Source organism: Pantherophis guttatus, chromosome 2 (assembly GCF_059756535.1).
Source record: "Pantherophis guttatus breed Tessera chromosome 2, ASM5975653v1, whole genome shotgun sequence".
Lineage (NCBI taxonomy): Eukaryota > Metazoa > Chordata > Lepidosauria > Squamata > Colubridae > Pantherophis > Pantherophis guttatus.
The window spans coordinates 111,466,120-111,485,531 of NC_142064.1; the positions used below are offsets into that span (position 1 = coordinate 111,466,120).

Genomic DNA, 19,412 nt, shown 5'->3' on the forward strand with positions numbered 1-19,412 from the left:
AAGGAAAAAAACCCAGTACTTAAAGACAGTGATTCCCTATAGCTGTGATGGTGAACCTATGGCACGTGTGCCTGAAGTGGCACGCAGAGCCATGTCGCCTGGCATGCACAGTGTTATCCGTTTCTCTTCCGGGTTTCTGGCACACATGTGCGCATGACGATCAGCTGGTCTTTTTGCATGTGGCAGTACTGTAAACTAGAAGAGCTTGGTCTTCCATTTCCCTGCGTGAGCATGCGTGCCGGCCAGCTGATTGTTGCATGCACATGCACACCAGAAACACAGAAGAGTAGCTGACTGAAACTGCAAGTTCAGTAGCTGAAACCGGAAGTTCATTTTCGGGCGCACGCATGCGCCTTGGGCAGCTCTTCTTCCGGGTTGCGGCCCAGGTGTGCACACACTCCTTTTTCAGCACTCAATGTCAAAAAGGTTTGCCATCACTGCCCTATAGTAATAAAACAGCAACTTAGAAAATTAATTTAATTTAATTTAATTTAATTTATCGTATTTCTATGCTGCCCAACTCCCAAGGGACTCTTGGGAGAATTTTTATGTCATATATTAAGTCTTATTTTGTAAATAAACCTATTTAATGAATCCAAATGGTTGCTCCCTGTGTCTACTGTTGCCATGCCCAAATTCAAGACAGATTTGAATGCTGTGACAGGGTGGCCTCACTGATCACCAAAGGAGAGAAAACATTGTACTCCCTCACAGTACTCCCTCTCTTCATTCTCTTTTCAATTCATCAATTGATGAATCTATTGATATTTAGAAAGGACACCGAAGCTTGATATTGGACTGTTGCAAGAGTAAGGGAAACCTGCCTGGTGGACAGTCATGCCTGCTAGAAGGCTGCTGTTTGAATGAGCTGCAACATGGGAATGAACACCTCAAACCATCAAAGATGTTCAGAGAGGGGGAAGACTTCCTGCGTCACCCAAGGCCATTGGTGGTACCACAGGAAGAGGAAAGGGTAAAGGAGATTATGAAGAGAAATCAAGACAATGAGCAAAGGACACAGTATGCTGTAGTTGGCAGCTCAGTGTCTAATGAACTGCTTATCAGAGAAGGCAGGATCAGGAACTGGTTGGGAGACTGCTTTTTATTGTCACTACAAAAGGAAATCCTCTAGCTTATTTGAGTTAAGGGAAGGGCAACACACTTAAAGGCACTGCCAGCCATATTAAGGAAATGGCTAGAATCACACAGCAATCTTCATTTGGTAACTAGAAAGCTTGATTTTCTGAATTCAGGAAACATATGGAACCATAAATTTAGCAAACAAATTTGATTTGCAACAGAAAAGAGAAACAAATCATAAACAAAGCTTAATATGCAACCAGAAGCACTGACATGCTTAAGCATATGATGTGAGCCCATCCAAAAAGCTTGATTCTCTTATTGCCACAGCAGGGCTTGGCTTTCCTTTTGCTTTCTTGGCAGTTGCAACCCACAGGATTGGACACCTGGTTACTTGCACATCTCTTCTGCAATATGTTCAATGCTTAAGACCAAAGGGAAGAGGGAAGGAGCTGGCTTCTCCTTGATTACAGATTAATAAGACTCCAATGGCAAAGCAGGGTGAGAGAATCACACTTCTCACAAGAATTGTTCAAATATAAAGAAAATACTTCCTGAAAATACATAAACTGTTTTCTAGAAACCAAAAGCATGCTATGTTGTGAAATGAAAGAGGGTGTGGGACAAGAAACTGGAGTAAAATATTATGAACAGTTAACAACTGTTTAGAAATTATGCATTTTGCATCCCATTACATTTATCTTTCTTCTTCCCTGAGGGTTAGCATAGCTAGTCAATATGCAAGCAAATTAATTTTTAGTTGCCTCGCTGACTTCTTCTTTTGACAGAGCATGGGGATTTCCCATAGGAATAGGAAAATATTCCTTGTATTCTACTGCTATCTAACCTTGTTCCTTACTCTTTAGACTTCAAAGGGAAAAGCCAGCTTGTTAGGGGGAATTCAGCTTTAAACTAACTGTCCTTTCTTACAGAAGAAAAGTACAAATATCATATTCATATTCCAAAGAGGGAAACACTGTCCTTGCATACAGGCAGAATTGCTCATGACCTAGGAAACAGAGGCATATCTCTCAAGGTCTGAATGCCAGATATGGGCTCCCATGCCAATCCAACTCCTCTATGGATAGAGTCCTCTTGAGCTCAGAGGGGACTTACTGTTTCAAAGACAGCATTCTGTTCAGCAGGAGCAAATAGCAACTCCTGCCCCTCTTCCTCCCGTACAGCATCCATTCCTTCCTCCTCATACTCAGTTAGATAATCTGACTCTTCTCCTGGTTGTGGATAAATAAGTCGTTGGTGAACTTTTATAACATTTTTTCCTCATCAACACAGAAACCACCCTTCAGTTCTTTGCTTAGTAGCCACTTCTTAGTTTAAATGGATTCCTCCCATTTCATTTTGGAGCACAGGGACAATTACACAGAATACAATTACACAATTACAAATACACAGAAGTCAATTATTTAGTCTTATTAGATTTTTGAATTAGCAGAAAGGTGTCTCAGGACCACTTGCTGAGTTGGAATGAATTCAGTGCTGCCATATCTAAACTGAACCCAGTAACCACTGATACTGTACTCACCATCGGCATAGCCCTCGGACAGATAGCTCTTGGCTGGCTCAATGCGAGAGATAATCTCTGCCAGATCTGTGAATCCTCCGCTAGGACACATCAACACCTTGGGAATGAAAAGAGATACCAACATTATCTGAAGCTATCTTGCCACAACCTAGCTGTGCAATTTAAGTCTGATTCAATTTGAATATTCATATTAATATGGAAAACTGATTTGATTTTACCATTTGAACTGATTTGGAAAATCAGGTCTGACTACATTAAATTTAATTTGAAACACTGTAAACCTAGATCAGGTAAGTTACTGCTATAACTCTAAGCACTCTGGATAGGAAACTGGGTATGATCCATTAAACGATATTGCTGGGCAACTTTTATTCATTATTCCATGAACCATCTTCAAATGATACCTAGTTAAGCACATCCACAGTTCCCAAACCTTTGTTTTTTGGAAATAGCTAGAACTCTGATTCTTTATTATTACTTCAGATATTTTTTCTAATTAGCTGGAGAAGCTATAAGTAGAAAAAAGTCTGGCAGTTCCTCCCCTTATACTTACATCCATGCGTTTGCTCTCATAGAAGTCTGCTGAGTGCCGATCTTGAACCATTTTTTCAATTATATCACCGCGACACCAACCACCAAACACTACTTTTCCATGCTGATAACCTACATCCTATAGGAGAAGGATAAACAGAAGTCATTCTAGAATAGAGGTAGCCCTCAACTTATGACCACAACTGAGCCCAAAATTGCTGTTGCTAAGTGAGACAGTTGTTAAGTGAATTTTGCCCCATTTTAAGACCTTTCTTGCCGCAGTTGTTAAGTGAATCTGGATTCCTCATTCACTTTGTCAGAAGGTCACCACAGTTGATCAAATGACTCCTGGACACTGCAAGTAACTTATGACAATTTTTCACATTATGACCATTGCAGCATCCCCATGGTCATGTGATCAAAATTCAGAAGCGTGGCAACTAACTCATATTTGAGTTAAATTACCAAGCATCTGAATTTTGATCACATGACCACGGGGATGCTGCAATGGTCATAATGTGAAAAATGGTCATAAGTCATTTTCTTAGTGCCATTATAATTTTGAATAGTTACTAAATGAATTGTTGTAAGTTGAGGACTTCCTGTATTCTGATCCTGTAGGAATATTTCAAGAAGCAACCTCCTCTAAACTTCAGACCAATTGGGACTAACACTAATTCCAGCTAACATGCAAAGCAAATCTAGGATCCAACTCTCAAGAAAATGAGCCAAGGAATTCCAAAGGATGTCAAACATGTTTCAATAAGACTACAAAGGTGTACCCAATAGAACTGCATCTCATACTACCCAAAGGACTTTCATGACTCCTTTTCTGCAAGCAGTAGTTTGGGATCTTAGTATGGAAGGGGAAAATCAACAATTTCACACGGTTATGTGTCTAGGTTAAAGGAATGACATGTTATTAAACCACTGAAACCATCCCTGCATCTGCTTTCAAGGATACAACTTAGTCCTCCAATCTAGGAATATTTAAAAATACTTCTGGGTATGACTGCTTCTCTCATAGCCAACGAGGAGGCAGAAGTCTTAGTGATTAGAGGAAATTTTCCAGATTATCTGAATGTTTTGCCTCTAGAGTAACAGAGTTGGAAAGGACCTAGTAGGTCATCTAGTCAAACCCTCTGCCCAAGCAGGAGACCCTACATCCTTTCTGACAAATGGCAGTCCAACCTCTTCTTGAAAACCTCCAGTGATGAAGCTCCCACAACTTCCGAAGGCAAGCTGTTCCATTGGTTCTCACTGTCAGAAAAATTCTCATTTCTAGGTTGAATTTCTCCTTGATCAGTTTCCATCCATTATTCCTTGTCTGGCCTTCAGGTGCCATGGAAAATAGCTTGACTTCTGTGGCAGCCCCTCAAATATTGGAACACAGCTATCATGTCTCCCCTGGTCCTTCTCTTCACTAGACTAGCCATGCCCAGTTCCTGTAACAGTTCTTCATATCTTTTAGTCTCCAGTCCCCTAATCATCCTGGTTGCTCTTCTCTTGCACTTTTTCTAGAGTCTCAACATCCTTTTTATAGTGTGGTAGCCAAAACTGCATGCAGTATTCTAGGTGTGGTCTTATTAAGGCTTTAAAGAATGGTATTAGTACCTCACTTGATCTTGATTGTATCCCTCTGTTAATGCAATTTAGGATTGCATTGGCTTTTTTGGCTCCTGCTGCACACTGCGGGCTCATATTTAGCTGGTTGTCTACTAAGACTTCAAAATCCCTCTCACAGTTATTGCTATTAAGCCTGGTTTCACCCAGTCTATATGTGTACTTTAGGTTTTTCTTGTCTAAGTGTAAGACTTTACTTTTCTCTACATTGAATTTCATTTTGTTAGATAGGGCCCAATGTTCAAGTCTATCAAGATCCATCTGGATCTTCTAGGGGGTTAGCTATTCCTGCCAGTTTAGTATCATCTGCAAATTTGGTAAGTTTCCCTTCTATTCCCTCATCTAAGTCGTTTATGCAGATATTGAAAAAATACTGGGCCTAAAATGGAACCTTGTGGTGCTCCACTGCTTACTTCCCTCCACATAGATATAGACCCATTAAGGACTACTCGTTCAGTACAGTTTGTCAGCCAGTTAGAAATCCATCTAGTGGTAATGATATCTATCCCACATTTTTCTAGCTAACCAAGAAGTAGGTTGTGGTCTACTTTGTCGAATGCCTGTTAGATCTTGTATTATGTTAGTTATGTTACTGTGCAAATTATTTATATGTTGGAAGAAACTTTTTAAAATTACGTTTGACTTTTGTTTCAAGTCTTTGTTCATTCTGAGCCTTTGCTTTTCTGACTTCATCTTTGCAGATTCTGGCTATCTGCTGATATTCTGCCTTAGTTGTGTGTCCCTCTTTCCATTTTTTGTACTTGTCCCATTTGTCTTTCAATTTGTCAGAGAGATCTTTGTGCAGCCATGCTGGTTTCTTCTTGGATTTCTTGTTTTTCTTTCTCATTGGTATTGTGCTGGTCTGGACTTTTATGATTATATTTTTCAGTGTTTCCCAAGATTCTTGAGTTGTTTTTCTCTTCAGGATTTTCATCCAAGGAATATTTCCCAAGTACTCTCTGACTTTATTGAAATCAGTTCTTTTAAAATTTAAGACTCTGGTATCATTATGTTCTATTGCTTGTGTTTGCATTATGCTGAATTCTAGTATGACATTGTCACTCTCACGTAAGGTTCCTGCAGTTTCAACTCTCTCTATCACTTCTTCTCTGTTTGTAAGAATTAAGCCCAGTATGGCTGTCCCTCTAGTTCCCTCCTCAAAACTTTTGGACAACAAAGTTGTCAGCTAGGTTGGTTAGGAACCTATTCGATTTCTCACTTGGTGCAGAATTAGTCTTCCAATTGATGCTGGGTAATTGAAGTCCCCCATTACTATTGTAGTGTGTTTCCTACATATATTTGTTAGTTGGTCAGCAAAAAGGACATCTATTTTTTCTGCTTAATTGGGTGGCCTATAGTATACACCTATGGCCATGCCATTCTTTTTTTTTTTTTTTTTAGATGAAGAAGAGGACTGGCAATTAAAAAAAATGAAAGGCTTTCAGTTTTCCACTGTCATATACTGGAATGCGTTTCCAATTTGGTAATCTCTGACAGAAACCTATAGTGATTGGCAAAATGTAACTGCCAATCAGTAGGATTTAGCTCATTCTGGGAATATACTATATGCTGGGGAGAGATTTAGGTTTTAAACAGTAGGCTAAATGCTGTTTTCTCTGTGATAATTGATAATAGATTGCAAAGTTGTTCTTTCTGGATTCTGTGACTCAGCAAGATGAGGCTGATTCACAGCAGCCCCTCTAATGTGGGGACCCCCCCCCTGTGATTTATTACTGTGAAACAACAGCTGGCCCTCAAACTCACATAGATTTCATCGAACTTTCCGAAGTCCATGGTTTTGAAGCGATCGATGGGAGGGCGAATGTACTCACAATACGAACTGCTCTTCACCACCTCCAGTTGTCGCACACATGAGACGTACGCTAGGCGGGACTGGATTTCCGCCATGTCAGGTACCTGAAAGGCCAAGGTGCTCATTGGCCGGAGAAATATGTGAGGAGATTCCCCTCAAACCTTCCTTAGTCAGCTACCCCTCCTTCTAAATAGCCCCATATAGATTACACTGCAGTGGTCCAAATGGGAGGTGAGTAAGGAACAAATGACCATGCCCAGGGCCTAGAACTAAGTACAATTGGCATACAAGATGGATTTGTGTATCTTGGCTATGGTTCTAACATGTAAAAGAAAGACAGGATGGTAAGAAGATGCCTCTGGGAAACAATAGGAGAATCTTAGCAGTCATACTGAAGCTACCAGGAATTTGGAAGTATTTTCCAATCCAACTGAGCTTGAACCTGCAGAACAAGCTTAGAAAGCAGGTAAGCCATATCTGTAACCAGCCTTTTGCAATCTTGTGCTATTAGGATATGCTCCTTTACAGGGAACCACTGCATTGTGAAAGGCTTCTGTGAATCAAGGGCAGTATTTAATATGTTAACAATTATGCAGATTTTAAGAACACAATTATTCTAGTTCATAAAAACTAGGTATTTAATAAATATGATTGTTATGTAATGAAAAGTGTTATCTGATCCACTTAAAGTGACATCCTATACATAAGATTTACTCCTGTAAGGCTTTAAGATTTTGTGGAAGCTTTACTAGATAAGCCACGAGAAAGATGCCAATGGAAGACCCAAAATTAGAGATAGAACTGGCTCTAATCCAAGACATCCAAGCAGATGTGCCAGACAGAACAAGCCAGAGGAGGTTTATTTTCACATGCACTACTCTCACAAAATCTCTGGTATTCATGCAGTGACGTTTTATGCAGTGGTCTCACCAAATAAAATAGAGAGATTGAGAAACATTGTTGTTTGAATGCTTAGAAAATGCAACAGAAACAATTTCTTGAAGAGAATTCACCCAGCTGGTATCAGACACATCCAAGCATGAATCTCCATCCACAAGCTACAGGCTAGAGAGAGAGAGACTCACCTTGACTTTCTCAGCCCAAGGGTTGAGACGTTTCCACAGCAACCACCAACCTGACAGACTATCCCCATAGTTGCAGAGGTCAGTCTCATCCTGGCTTCCCACATCAATGGCAATGACCGTCTTGGCACCCATGTTACGAGCAATGTCAGCTACATTTGAGGGGGGAGAAAGAGGGAAATGTTTCAGGGGAAAAGCAATGTGAAGAGACAAAGGTGAGAACATACCACCACCACCAGGACCACCACCAAATGAGAGAGTTGGAGAGAGCATTCTTTAATGTTCCAGAAGCTAATTTCCTCTGACCAATTTTCCTTTCTTGGCATTAACATTAATCAATTGGCCTCCACTGTGGGAAAAGGGGTTTGTAATCATGAACATAATTTCTCTGCCCTGCTGAAAACTTTGGAATAGCAACCCCATAGTTAGCTACAATTGTCCTGGAAAGGACAGCATCTCCCTTTGTATTCATTTCTGGAGAAAGGTCTAGATAGAAGGAAGGATAACTTGAATAACTTAGTGTTATTCAATAAAGCAACATAAAACAGCTGATGTATGTTTTTGGTAGTGGACAAACATTTACAGAAATAACCGTGTACTACATAGAAAATAGAAGAGATAGCTTTTCCTAGTCTCATTTAGACTTTATTCTTATAAGCTGTTAAGAGCCAAAGAATAATAGAAAAAGGGGAGAAATCCTGCTGCTTTAGCTTTCTCTATCCTGGAGCCTTCAAACATGCCAACACTTACACTTTGAGAATTCCTAACCAGCATAGCCTTTAATGGGGTCTAAAATCCTAAATACCTGAAGGACAGCATGTTGGAAAAGGCTATGGTAGTTAACTGTTCATTCAATTATATTAAATAGTATACCAGCTCTTTTAGTCAGCCTCTATTATCTGTAGCTTCCCATCTGAAACTTGCATGTTGGTTTAAAATGGATCTACTCTCTGGTTTGCAGAATGTATAAGTGCCTCCTTGCATTTTCAGAATCAACAAGCAGATAAGCAGAGGAAGAGGTTTAATATTCTTCATACTACTTGCATACAGTAGTTACAAAAATATAGCAAAGAATATACAATATGGTCAATTTATAAAATGCTTCATGCTCAACACCACACAAAAACATGCTTGCTGGAATGGACAATATGGCAAATACATAACTATTATTTCTCAGAAAATCAAGCAGTATGAGAAGCATTTGGCAAAACCAGGTCAGGTTTGTTAAATCATAGCCTCTCAGTTCAGGCCTCAGAAGGTCTTTTCCAGGAAAAGAGACTAGGAATGTCCAACTAGGAATGGTGCTGAGATATTGGTGAGTGAAACAGACTTAGAAAAGTGTACATAAATAAGTGAAGATGTAGAAAGCAAGTCACTTTAGAAAAATCTTGTCAAGGAAATAAGTAAGCTTAGCTCAAGGGAGCCCAAATTAAAAAGAAAAACACCAGCATATGCTGATATTTCATGGACATTTCAAGAGAAAGAATCAGTGAACGCACTTGTTTATTTGTTCCCATAAGTACAGAAACAAGAAAGCACATTCTAAACTTAAGAGAAACATCAGGAAAAGAAAATTTGCAACAAAGCTAACATATAAAGACATGACAACATAACAACTAGGATGCTTAAGAAACCATTCCTTAGAACCAAAACATGGGTTTATGGTCCACTGATTGGTTATCTAAAACTCTGTGAATTCTGAATTTTACATACTTGCCACTTGCAGGGCAAGTGCTGTGCAAAATGGGACAAAGCTCCATAAAAAGTCATCTGAAATGCAAACCATGGGAGGAAATGTGGAGATTATAGTTTGGTGAATATTCAGAATCAAACTAAGGACCGTGAAGGAGATCCACGAATTTCCCAAGGTCTTTATTTCATAAAAAGTAATCACACTTCGGAAGGGAGTCTGGGGCATTAGGGAAGGTCTAGTCTATATCCAAATTCAAATTCTGTACTCCCAGGGGAATACAGAATAACAAAGTTGAAAAGGAGCTTTGAGGTCTTCTAGTCAACCCCCTGCTCAAGCAGAAGATCCTATGCTTGTGATGGCAAACCCATGGCACGTGTGCCAGAGGTGGCATGCAAAGCCCTCTCTGTGGGCATGCACGCCGTTGCCAGCTGCTCTCTACCAGGTTCCGGTGCTCTGGCACACGCTCCAGTTTCAGCACTGGAGGTTAACCATCACTGCCCTATGTCATTCCAGATAAATGGGGTGAAATATACAGTGGCTTATATAGTGTGTGATGTTTTCCATCTACAGCCAAGAAGAAATCATGGGGGAGGAGGAAAATTTCCATCAGGGCAGTAATGTGAATGATATTAATCCCCTCTTGCTCACACAGAGTGGGATGGCGCTCAATGAAAGCCCAACATCCCAGATTCTTGCAATTTAAGACAAAGTTTGTTTTCTAAGCATTTAAAAATAGTGGCAAAAGACACCTTAAAAATGTTTTCGTTACTTCAAGTACTATTGCCTTAGCTCAATTCTTATCTCTTACCCCACTGTTTAATGGCTTCTACTGGAGATCTTTGATCAACCACATTTTATCTGGTTGCATGATAACAAGAGGGACAAGAACAACTCTCTCCCAGCCTGATGAGCAATGCCAATCTCATTGGACCTAGCAATGGACAGTCTATCAAGAGAGCCAAAAGATTTTCTGTAGCTCTTTTTTTCTTTTGAACTTCTCCCACTAGTGAGCAGCAGCCCAAACTATAAGTGGCCAAATATTTCTGACACTGTACTAGCAAGCACAGCTCAGTGGTACCTTAAATGAGAATCAGAACATCTGATCCTTAAAATTAAGGCAATCCCAGCCTGCTCTCTGGAAACTACTATTTCCACAGCATGCATCAAGGAAACTGCATGGCAATATAACTGAATCAACCCCTTCGTTCCAATTCAGGTTTTTCTAATAGGATGTCCAAAATGAAGATGCATTCTCCAAGATGCATGATTTGGTTCTGGCTTTCATGATTTCTTCATTTGCTCTTTTTCCTAGTTCAGGTGAAAAAGTTAGGCTTTAGTATGGTGGTGGTGATGGTGGTAGAACATTGCTCATGCTTTTTAAACTATTGGGTTGCATTTTCTCTAGGTTTTCTTGTATCTGCTTTGCTTTTCTTATACAAATTTGTTATTTAAGCTATCAATGTTTCAAACACAGTGAAAATCTATTCTGAGAAGCTTTGAAACCCCTCCCCCCAGTGCTTTTTTTAAAGAGGCAACTGGACTTCCTTGTTTTTCTTTGAAGACGTTTCACTTCTCATCCAAGAAGCTTTTTCAGTTCTGACTGGATGGTGGGGAATGGAAGGATTTATACTCCTTGCAGACAGTTGGTCATTTGCATTCTTTTAGAAAGTTGTTGAGGCCACCTGGAGGTTTATCTTTGTTGTCAGGTTTGCCTGAGTAGTGCAAATGGATGTGGAGTATAAATCCTTCCATTCCCCACCATCCAGTCAAAACTGAAGAAGCTTCTTGGACGAGAAGTGAAACATGAGGTCTTCTTGGAACTGTTGAAAGGACTGTGTTGTAGACTGGAGATAGATGATGTCGTATCCCTCCCCTTCTGTTGAGAGAGGGCTGTTCAATTTTGACATAGATGGCCTCTTTGACCCCTCTTTCAAATCAGTGGTCCATAGTGAGCATGTGCAGATCTGTACATTGGGGACACAAAACAACCACTTCATAAATGCATGGCACAACATAGGAGAACAAACCCATCAGGACTAGATTCAGCAGTCCATCTGCAATTAAAAGACAAAGGCCACTCTTTTGAAGACAGCAAAGTCCACATTTTAGACAGAAAGGACTACTGGTTTGAAAAAGGGGTCAAAGAGGCAATCTATGTCAAAACTGAACAGCCCTCTCTCAACAGAGGGGGAGGGATATGACATCATCTATCTCCAGTCTACAACACAATCCTTTCAACAGTTCCAAGAAGACCACACACCCGTTTGCATTACTCAAGTGACCCTGACGACACAGATAAACCTCCAGGTGGCCTTAACAATATGCTAAAAGAATGCAGATGACCAGTTATCTGCAAGGAGTATAAATCCCTCCATTCCCCACCATCCAGTCAGAGTTGAAGAAGCTTCTTGGATGAGAAGTGAAACGTCTTCAAAGAAAAACCAGAAAGTTCAGTTGCCTCTTGAAAAAGCAACTGAACTTTGGGACAACCATGATCTGGAAGACTGAGAATTTCCATAGACATTTGAATCCCCTCTAGATGGGCTCTTGCTACACAGCCTTAAAAGCCTCTTCTCCATATGACTCCTTCAGGTCCAGATTAGAGACCAGCAGGCAATGAAGTCCAGACAGATGTAGCCTACATTCCTTGAGAGGATAGCATGTTTCACTTGGAGTATCCTAGGTGCAATATATTCTTTCTTACTAAACTCTTGTCCTTCTTTGGCACAGATGTCTTTAATGTTATGGATTTTTATCATCTGATGCCAGCATCAACAAAGAGTTCCTGCCAGCGCAATAAAGGCCGTTTGCATGAGATCTGAAAAGGTAAGCTGGCAGTAACCAGAACCTTCTGCACTAGATCTCACAGCAATTGCTGCTGCCTTATTTCATAGACGACTGGGATTTCACTGGCTCCTTAAGTCTGCCCCTCCCTCTCCTCACCAGGATATTTGCTTGGTATTTACAGCAGAGGATAAGAGAGCTTCAGAGTGGAAAAAATGGAAGCCAGCCCCAGACCAGTCAGGCTTCACAAGCCATCTTTCTCCTCCAGCAGATAGCTGTCCTGCTCTCTCCAAGACTGCCCAATACTTGCCTGGAAGGTTGTTGATGTAGCCGCCATCCATCAGTAAATTGCCGTCCTTGGGGTCGCAGAGTGGCGGTAGGTACCCGGAAAGGGTCATGCTAGCTCGCACATACCGCCACAGCGAGCCTAACCATGTGGGAACAAATGCAATCAGAAGAACAGAGAGACACCCAGAGCAGCAACGAACCCTTCAGAGAGGGATGGAGAGAGGTGCAGCCCAGCTTCAGCCCAGCTGCTCAGGCAGGAGAATTCTGCACAGCACTTTATCAAGCAGCCAAAAAATATGCAGATGTGAGATTCAACATCCTGAGCCCACATGTGGCCAGGTAGCCCGCTAAACTTCCAAATCTACCTGGGAGCCATGCAAGGCAATGCTTTGCATGTACTACTGCCAACCCAGTTTCTTGTGCCATGCAGAATTGTTGGCCTGAGCAAAATGTGGCTGTGGGCAGAATCCAGGCTTGCTACCCCAAGCTTGTCATGCCCAGCCCTAGCAAAAGAAGGATGATAGTGGTTCGGAAGGAGGAAGTCACGTCAATTGACTGCCTCCATCCCTCTGATCCACCTGCGTCCCCAATGTCCATCAGCCAAGGTAGTGAGGCAAATGTGATGCTGACCTGGGACATTGTTAACATAGCAGCCATCCACAAGCAAGTGACTGTCCTTGGGGTCGCAGAGAGGAGGCAAATAGGGGGTGTAAGATGCACTGGCCCGGACGTAGCGCCACACGCTGCCTGCCGGATGAAGATGGAAATTCAATCAAAGGGAAGGTGGGAGAGGAGGAAAAGGAAGGAAGCACAGGACAGGAAGTGACATCATGAGAGAAGCTTCAGAAAGACAAAATGTACCTGGGACAAAAGGGGATTTCTGGAAGGCTTTCTTCAACAACAACTTAGCACCATCTTCTTGCCCAACTGAAATTCCCATTTGTCAGAATGCTCTGGCTTTCCCCCTTCAACTAAAGTTCCTTTCATCTCTTGTAGGTGAATATACCATTTTTAATGTTTACTGATGAGAGCCACAGTTGTCATGGATAACTCCATAGTCATGATTAGACAACAGTTCCTGGCCCCCGTGACCCAGCACTCTGACACCACATGGATTAATTTGCCCATGGCAATTCATTTTTCTCTCTTGCTGCTCCCAGTCATTGGCCCGAGGCACTCAATGACCAGGACTCACTGCAAGACAGTTTCAAATCAAGGGAGTCCAGTTTTATGGGGACAAAGAAAATCCCTTCTTATGGGCAAGCATGTAACGTAGAAACACAAGCATGAACAATACAGACAAACCACTCAAGAGAAATGGTTCTACACTCCAACAAGAACATGAAGCCATGCTTCAAAACAGGAGGAAGGACTCTCTGATCACAGGGAAGCCAGATTGCCCCTGCCTATGAAATTGTCATAGAGGCTTACCTGGATAAAAAGGAATGACAAGGGGAGGAACCTAAGAAGTCCTGCTGATTGAAAGGAATGGGAACTATACACGACACAAGTAGCATGACAATTCACTTGCAAAAAAGAAGGTAAGAATAGTTAAGTATTTTTTGAAGGTTGCAACTACCAAATATTGCCAGAGACTGAAAGCTGCACCTGCCTGACCTAGCTTGCTATCCCACTACCAGGTATGAGAAGAGAAGCACACTTGTCCCCACAGGGAAAGATACCAGAAACTGTTTCTCACTTAAATACTGCTACATGGAAACTAGGTAGGCCATTCTGTGTTTTGCCTCAACAACCTCACACTTGCAGATGAAGAGCATTGGCACTGAAGCTCCTCCACTTTAACCTGAAAGGTCTGATTTCTTACATGCATAGGCCTTCCCTCACCTCACAATTTACCAACCTCAACTCTGCCTACCTATTGGAGACAGAAGAGAAAGTGTTAGCTCTGTTAGGAAGGGAAGGAAAGTGGACAGAGAAGGATGAGAGCCAGGCAGTTATAGCCTCTCCCTGCCCTGCAGGTGGGCATGGCTGCTAACAATGTCCCAGGTGAGATCTGATGCTTGCTGCAGCCAGGGGAGGCCAGGAGGGTGCCACAAAAAACTCCCACCTCCCTCCACATACAATCCATCCATCTCTGAAGCTAATTTCAAATTCTACTCTTTCATTAGATTTCACTAGCGACGATTCTTCCCCCTCCCTCCTCCCAAAATAAGGAGTGTTTGAATAACTAGCAACCCACAGTTTCTGTAAAACAGCGGAGTTGAGAAATTTGACGCAGCAGCCAGGCTTCTCCATAAATAAAAGGAACAGAACAAATGTGGAATAGTTAGTAGGTTTAGTGAACAGCAGCAATGTTACCAAGGAAAGGCAGGTTCAAAGCTAGCCAAGATTATTACAGAGACATGGCAAGTGGCTCAAAGAAGCCATAGATTGTAGGAGTTCTTTCCATTCTCCATTTTGCCTTTTCAGCACTAGGCTTAAGGCTAAGATCATGATGCTACAGATCTCACATAATGTTCTCCCTCCCTATTTAATCCTAAAGGAAGATAAAATAGAAATGGTCTATACACCAATGATCATTCTAATAGACAAATAGCACTTCTATAATTTCCTACCTCTATATACCGTGTTTCCCCGAAAATACGACATGTCCCGAAAATAAGGCCAAGCCTGATTTTTGGGGTGGTTGTAAATATACGCCCTCCCCCCAAAATAAGCCCCTAGTGAGGGGGTGGGCGTAGCCAGCACAGGAGGCAGCCCTTCCCTTCCCTGGTCACCTCAGGGCTTCTAGGCCCCTTAATCGGATCAGCTGAGGTGCTCCAGCCACCATTCACAAAACAGCTGACTCGTGGGTGCCGCCTCCAGCAAGCGCGACCGCTTTTGCAGCCAATTGTGGCTGCAAAAGAAGCCAGAGGCCAAGCAACGCACCCCACACGCCTTGCGCCCTCCTTAACTGTGATAGCCACAGCAGGCAATTCCGTCCACAGAACAGGAAAGGAAGGCATGGAAATCCATACACCTGGGACATCGGAAGAAGCCCTGCAAGGAGACGCCACTGCCGATGTGCAGGAACCCCCCCCCCCGCCACCTGCAGATCGTCCTTTCAAAGAGGAGTTTCACCAGGACAAAGAGGTGGCTGGAGGAAGCATTTGCGTCGGGTTGGGATTTCTTTGTGAGGGGGACAATCTGGGGAGTGAGTGATTGAGGAAGCCTGGGCTGGCATGGGGCAGTTTCATCTGATTTATCCCCAGGGGTGGGTATCTTGTGGGCTGGTCTGTGCTGAGCTTCAGAACAGGGTAAGAGGCAGGAAAATCCCCCCTCCCCATTTTCAAGCTGTTCGCAAAAATGGCTTGAAAATGGGGAGGGGGGATTTTGCCTCGTATCCAATTCTCAGTCTGTGCTGTGAACAGGATGAAAGGCAGGAAAAACCCCACTCCCTATTTTCAAACCATTTGCAAAAACGCCCCATTCCGAGCCTTCAATGTTGCAATCCTGGAATATGCTGAAGGCTCAGAATGGGGCGTTTTTGCAAACAGCTTGAAAATGGGTAGGGGGGATTTTCCTGCCTCTCACTCTGTTCTGAAGGAAAGGATGGTGTGTGTGTGTGTGAGAGAGATATATATATTCCCCCCCCCCCCCAGTGGCACTATTTCCAACTTCGCAAGATTTTTTTTTTGCGAGAAGTTGGAAGGTCTGAATTTCTGGTATTTTTTTTACCATAGTCGCACAGACTACTTTTCTTGTTCTGCACGTGCCGCGGAGAATGGAGCTGGAAAGCAGGTTAGTGAAGGGATGTGGCTGCCTTGGAGGGGGTGGGGTTGTGAGAGGGACCTCTGTGTGTGTGTGTGTGTGTGTGTGTGTGTGTGTGTGTGTGTGTGTGTGAGAGAGAGAGAGAGAGAGAGAGAGAGAGAGAGAGAGAGAGAGAGAGAGAGAGAGGGAGGGAGGGAGGGAGGGAGGGAGAGAGAGAGAGGGGGGGGAGAGAGAGAGAGAGGGAGGGAGAGCCGCTTCACCTGCTGCCACCTTTGGGCTACTGAGCACCTTCCTGCAGGTCTACTCGGTGCTGCAGACTCCAGGCTACAGGCTGAGCCCAGTGCTCTTCAGGCCCTGATGGGCACTAGCTCTCATGCTGGCTGTGTGAGGTGGTGTGAGGCGGCACAGCTCCACCGGCAGCAGGGGCGTTCCGGGGGTCATAGATCTGGAACAACTTGCCCTGCACAGGCAAGAGCAGCCCAGCAGGACGGCCAAAAGCAATGCTGTCAGGAGGGCAAAGAGCCCCCGCGAGGCCAGGACAGCACAGTCAGCTGTTCGGTTGCCATTCAGCACCAAGGCCAGCAAGCAGGGCAAGCGCAGGCCAGGGCGTGCAGAGAACTTGGGTCATTGCGGCCACAGGCAAGCAGGTGGTGGGACGGAGAGGGTGGGTCTGGTGGGCTTGCTGCCTCCTGCACCTCAAAAATAATATCCCTGAAAATAAGGCCAAGCCCTTATTTGGGGGATCAAAAGAAAATAAGACCCTGTCTTTTTTTCGGGGAAACACAGTATAGGCTTCAGGCAAATTCCTATCCCCTCCCCAGATGGCATCATGTTCCCTGAACTTGCCAGAAAAAAGGCGACCTTCCTCTAATGAAGGGTTCCTCAAACATGTGCAGTCCCAAGCAAGCCCTGCCAAGATCTTTGACAGTTCTATTATCTATCCAAATGGAAATATTCATTTCAGACAGCGAAAATTACTGCTGGACATGAACATAAGGCAATTCCCAGCAAACAACCTGGCACAACTGTCCTCAGCACGAGGCTGCAAAAGTGCCAGTATTGTTTTGGGAGGACACTTCAGGGTTCAGGTAGAGGCATAAATCAGTTTAACACCTGGCCATTTTGTCTTGCACTTTCTGAAACTTAAAAAAAATCAGGGGCCACAAAATAGATGTGGTTGGATCTCCTATGGCTTGGAGCACTTGGTGCACTGATATTTTGTAATTCACTTCCTTCTGGCTTCCTTGGTTCCTCCTGAAGTTCAGGAGAAAGCTGGAGATGGAATGCATGTTGAATTACTAGTCAGTCATTACTGCTGTGCTGGAGGAAACACACACTTACCATCTTTATGCACACGCATGGCAGAAGCTGTGATGTCTGTTGTCACATTAAAATATGGGAGCCACAGATCCTTCAGTTGACAAAGCAGAAAAGAATGAAAATCACACAGAAGGTCACAGTAAGTGAGAGGGAGAAAGGCTACAATTATTTCTACATTTACTGTATCCTGAATATGTGCAAATCCATTAACCCAAATTCTGCAGTTTATTGCAACTTATTTGATCAATAAAGGAGAAATTGTGCAAGTGGTCTAATTTATGTGTGTTCTGGCCACCACAGGACCAAAATCTATTCCAAAATTAGCCCTGGCATTTTACTTTCCCCAGTAAGTAAAGGGAAGGGAAGTAAACACCTTTGGAAACACCTACTATGGTTATTAGGTGAAAACCTTTCAGAATGATAGATTTTGTGCAGCGAGTGGTCTTAGATGAAAAAGACCTTCAGCACTTTGTAGCTCATTTTTGTGTTACTCAAAAGGATACCTCAATCTGTTTATCCTGGAACACCTTGTGAATACTGGTGTTGAAGGCAGAGCCAGAGAACATGGAGGTGATGGGGTAGGTAAGATCCAGCACAGTCGCAAACACTGAATTCATACTCTGTAGAAAGGATAAATGAGGGCATAAGGTGGGAAACAAGCCATGAAAGATCCAAGACCGCTGTATCCTTTCTGGATACAGACCTTTCTGGGAATCAGGGGAAGAATAAAGGCAGCGATCTTGGTTAGAGAGAAAGCAATTCCTTCCCAAATGGCCTGAACAAATGTGACGTAGGCCACACCAAAGGAGAAAGGGCATTCATTGTAATAAGTATAAAACAGAAATGGGAAGTGATTAGAGAGTACTGGGCGTGACGTATCTGCATACATTATAATACCTATAGTTAAAGTACTGTTATATTAAAAAAAAAACCTGATTTCAACCTATGTTGGATTAACATGTTCAAGCAAAAGGACTATTTATCTATATTATTTCAGCTGTAAAAATTTGGCTTGACTCCAAAAACTCTGGGGATCATGGTGCATTTCTTCTGCAGGAGCTCCAAAACATCGATATATACTGAATCTTTCAGCCAAAACAGGTAATTCATGGCTTCATTCTGAACAATCCCTTTTTGTTGGACATGGAGCATCCTGAGATCCTGCATTGTAATTTAAGGGTGAATAGCTGAAACATGGGAATGCGATTTTCTGTGCATGGATGCATTAGGCCTCCAATCAACATTATCTCTATTTCACTTTGTCCCCCATTGGAAACAGCTGCTGAAAATTCTGTGCCCCTAAATAGTAAGATTGCATTTTATAACACTTTCTGCATTCCTCAGCCACTGAAACACTTCTGCATAAAACAATCCTGGTGGCTCAGCAGACTGATAGCATTGTGATTAACACCAGCTGTCTGCAATTACTGTAAGTTCGAATCTCACCAGGCTCCAGGTTGACTCAGCCTTCCATCCTTTCTAAGGTAGGTAAATTGAGGACCCAGTTTGTGGGGCAATAAGCTGACTTTGTATATACAAAAGTATGAAGGCTATTGCTTAACGCATTGTAAGCCGCCCTGAGTCTCCGGAGAAGGGCGGCATATAAATCAAATTTTTTTAAAAATCCCTCTTTTAAAATAATCTTATGGTTTTCTGGCACTTAGATAGGCTAAGCCGGCAAAAAAAAATCAAAGACAGCTACTCTGCCATCTCATTTAACTTCCTTTATATAGTCTGTGACATTTCAGTTTCTATGCACCATACTCCAGACTGAAATTGCTGTAAAAAACCCCAGAACCTTTTCTCACAGTTGCCAAAGGTTGGGCTCATGTATTTTAGTAAACAAACAGTGCAAATCTACCCTCATCTATTCAGAAGGAAGTTTAGGTGAGATCACTGGGATACAAGCCCATTCAAGTATTTAGAAGACTCTAGCTTCAATAG

General features: G+C 42.7%; 1 protein-coding gene across 21 annotated transcripts in view; it reads right to left on the reverse strand.

The window, feature by feature from the left end:
• PNPLA6 (patatin like domain 6, lysophospholipase) overlaps positions 1–19,412 on the reverse strand; it is a 142,445-nt gene that overhangs the window by 6,071 nt on the left and 116,962 nt on the right. For 7 of the 21 annotated variants that reach the window (XR_004594812.3, XM_060683426.2, XM_034437818.3 and 4 more), the window contains 9 exons: positions 17,972–18,088; positions 17,490–17,559; positions 13,068–13,184; positions 12,460–12,576; positions 7,676–7,824; positions 6,542–6,694; positions 3,177–3,293; positions 2,624–2,720; positions 2,197–2,312 (listed from right to left, as the gene is read on the reverse strand). Coding sequence is in view for 18 of the 21 variants with exons in the window: in XM_060683426.2 (XP_060539409.1) it covers positions 2,197–2,312; positions 2,624–2,720; positions 3,177–3,293; positions 6,542–6,694; positions 7,676–7,824; positions 12,460–12,576; positions 13,068–13,184; positions 17,490–17,559; positions 17,972–18,088 (1,053 nt within the window). In the remaining 3 variants the exon portion in view is untranslated. The remainder of the gene's footprint in view (positions 1–2,196; positions 2,313–2,623; positions 2,721–3,176; positions 3,294–6,541; positions 6,695–7,675; positions 7,825–12,459; positions 12,577–13,067; positions 13,185–17,489; positions 17,560–17,971; positions 18,089–19,412) is intronic. The other 14 variants (XM_087888516.1, XM_087888518.1, XM_034437816.3 and 11 more) reach the window with 5 other exon arrangements.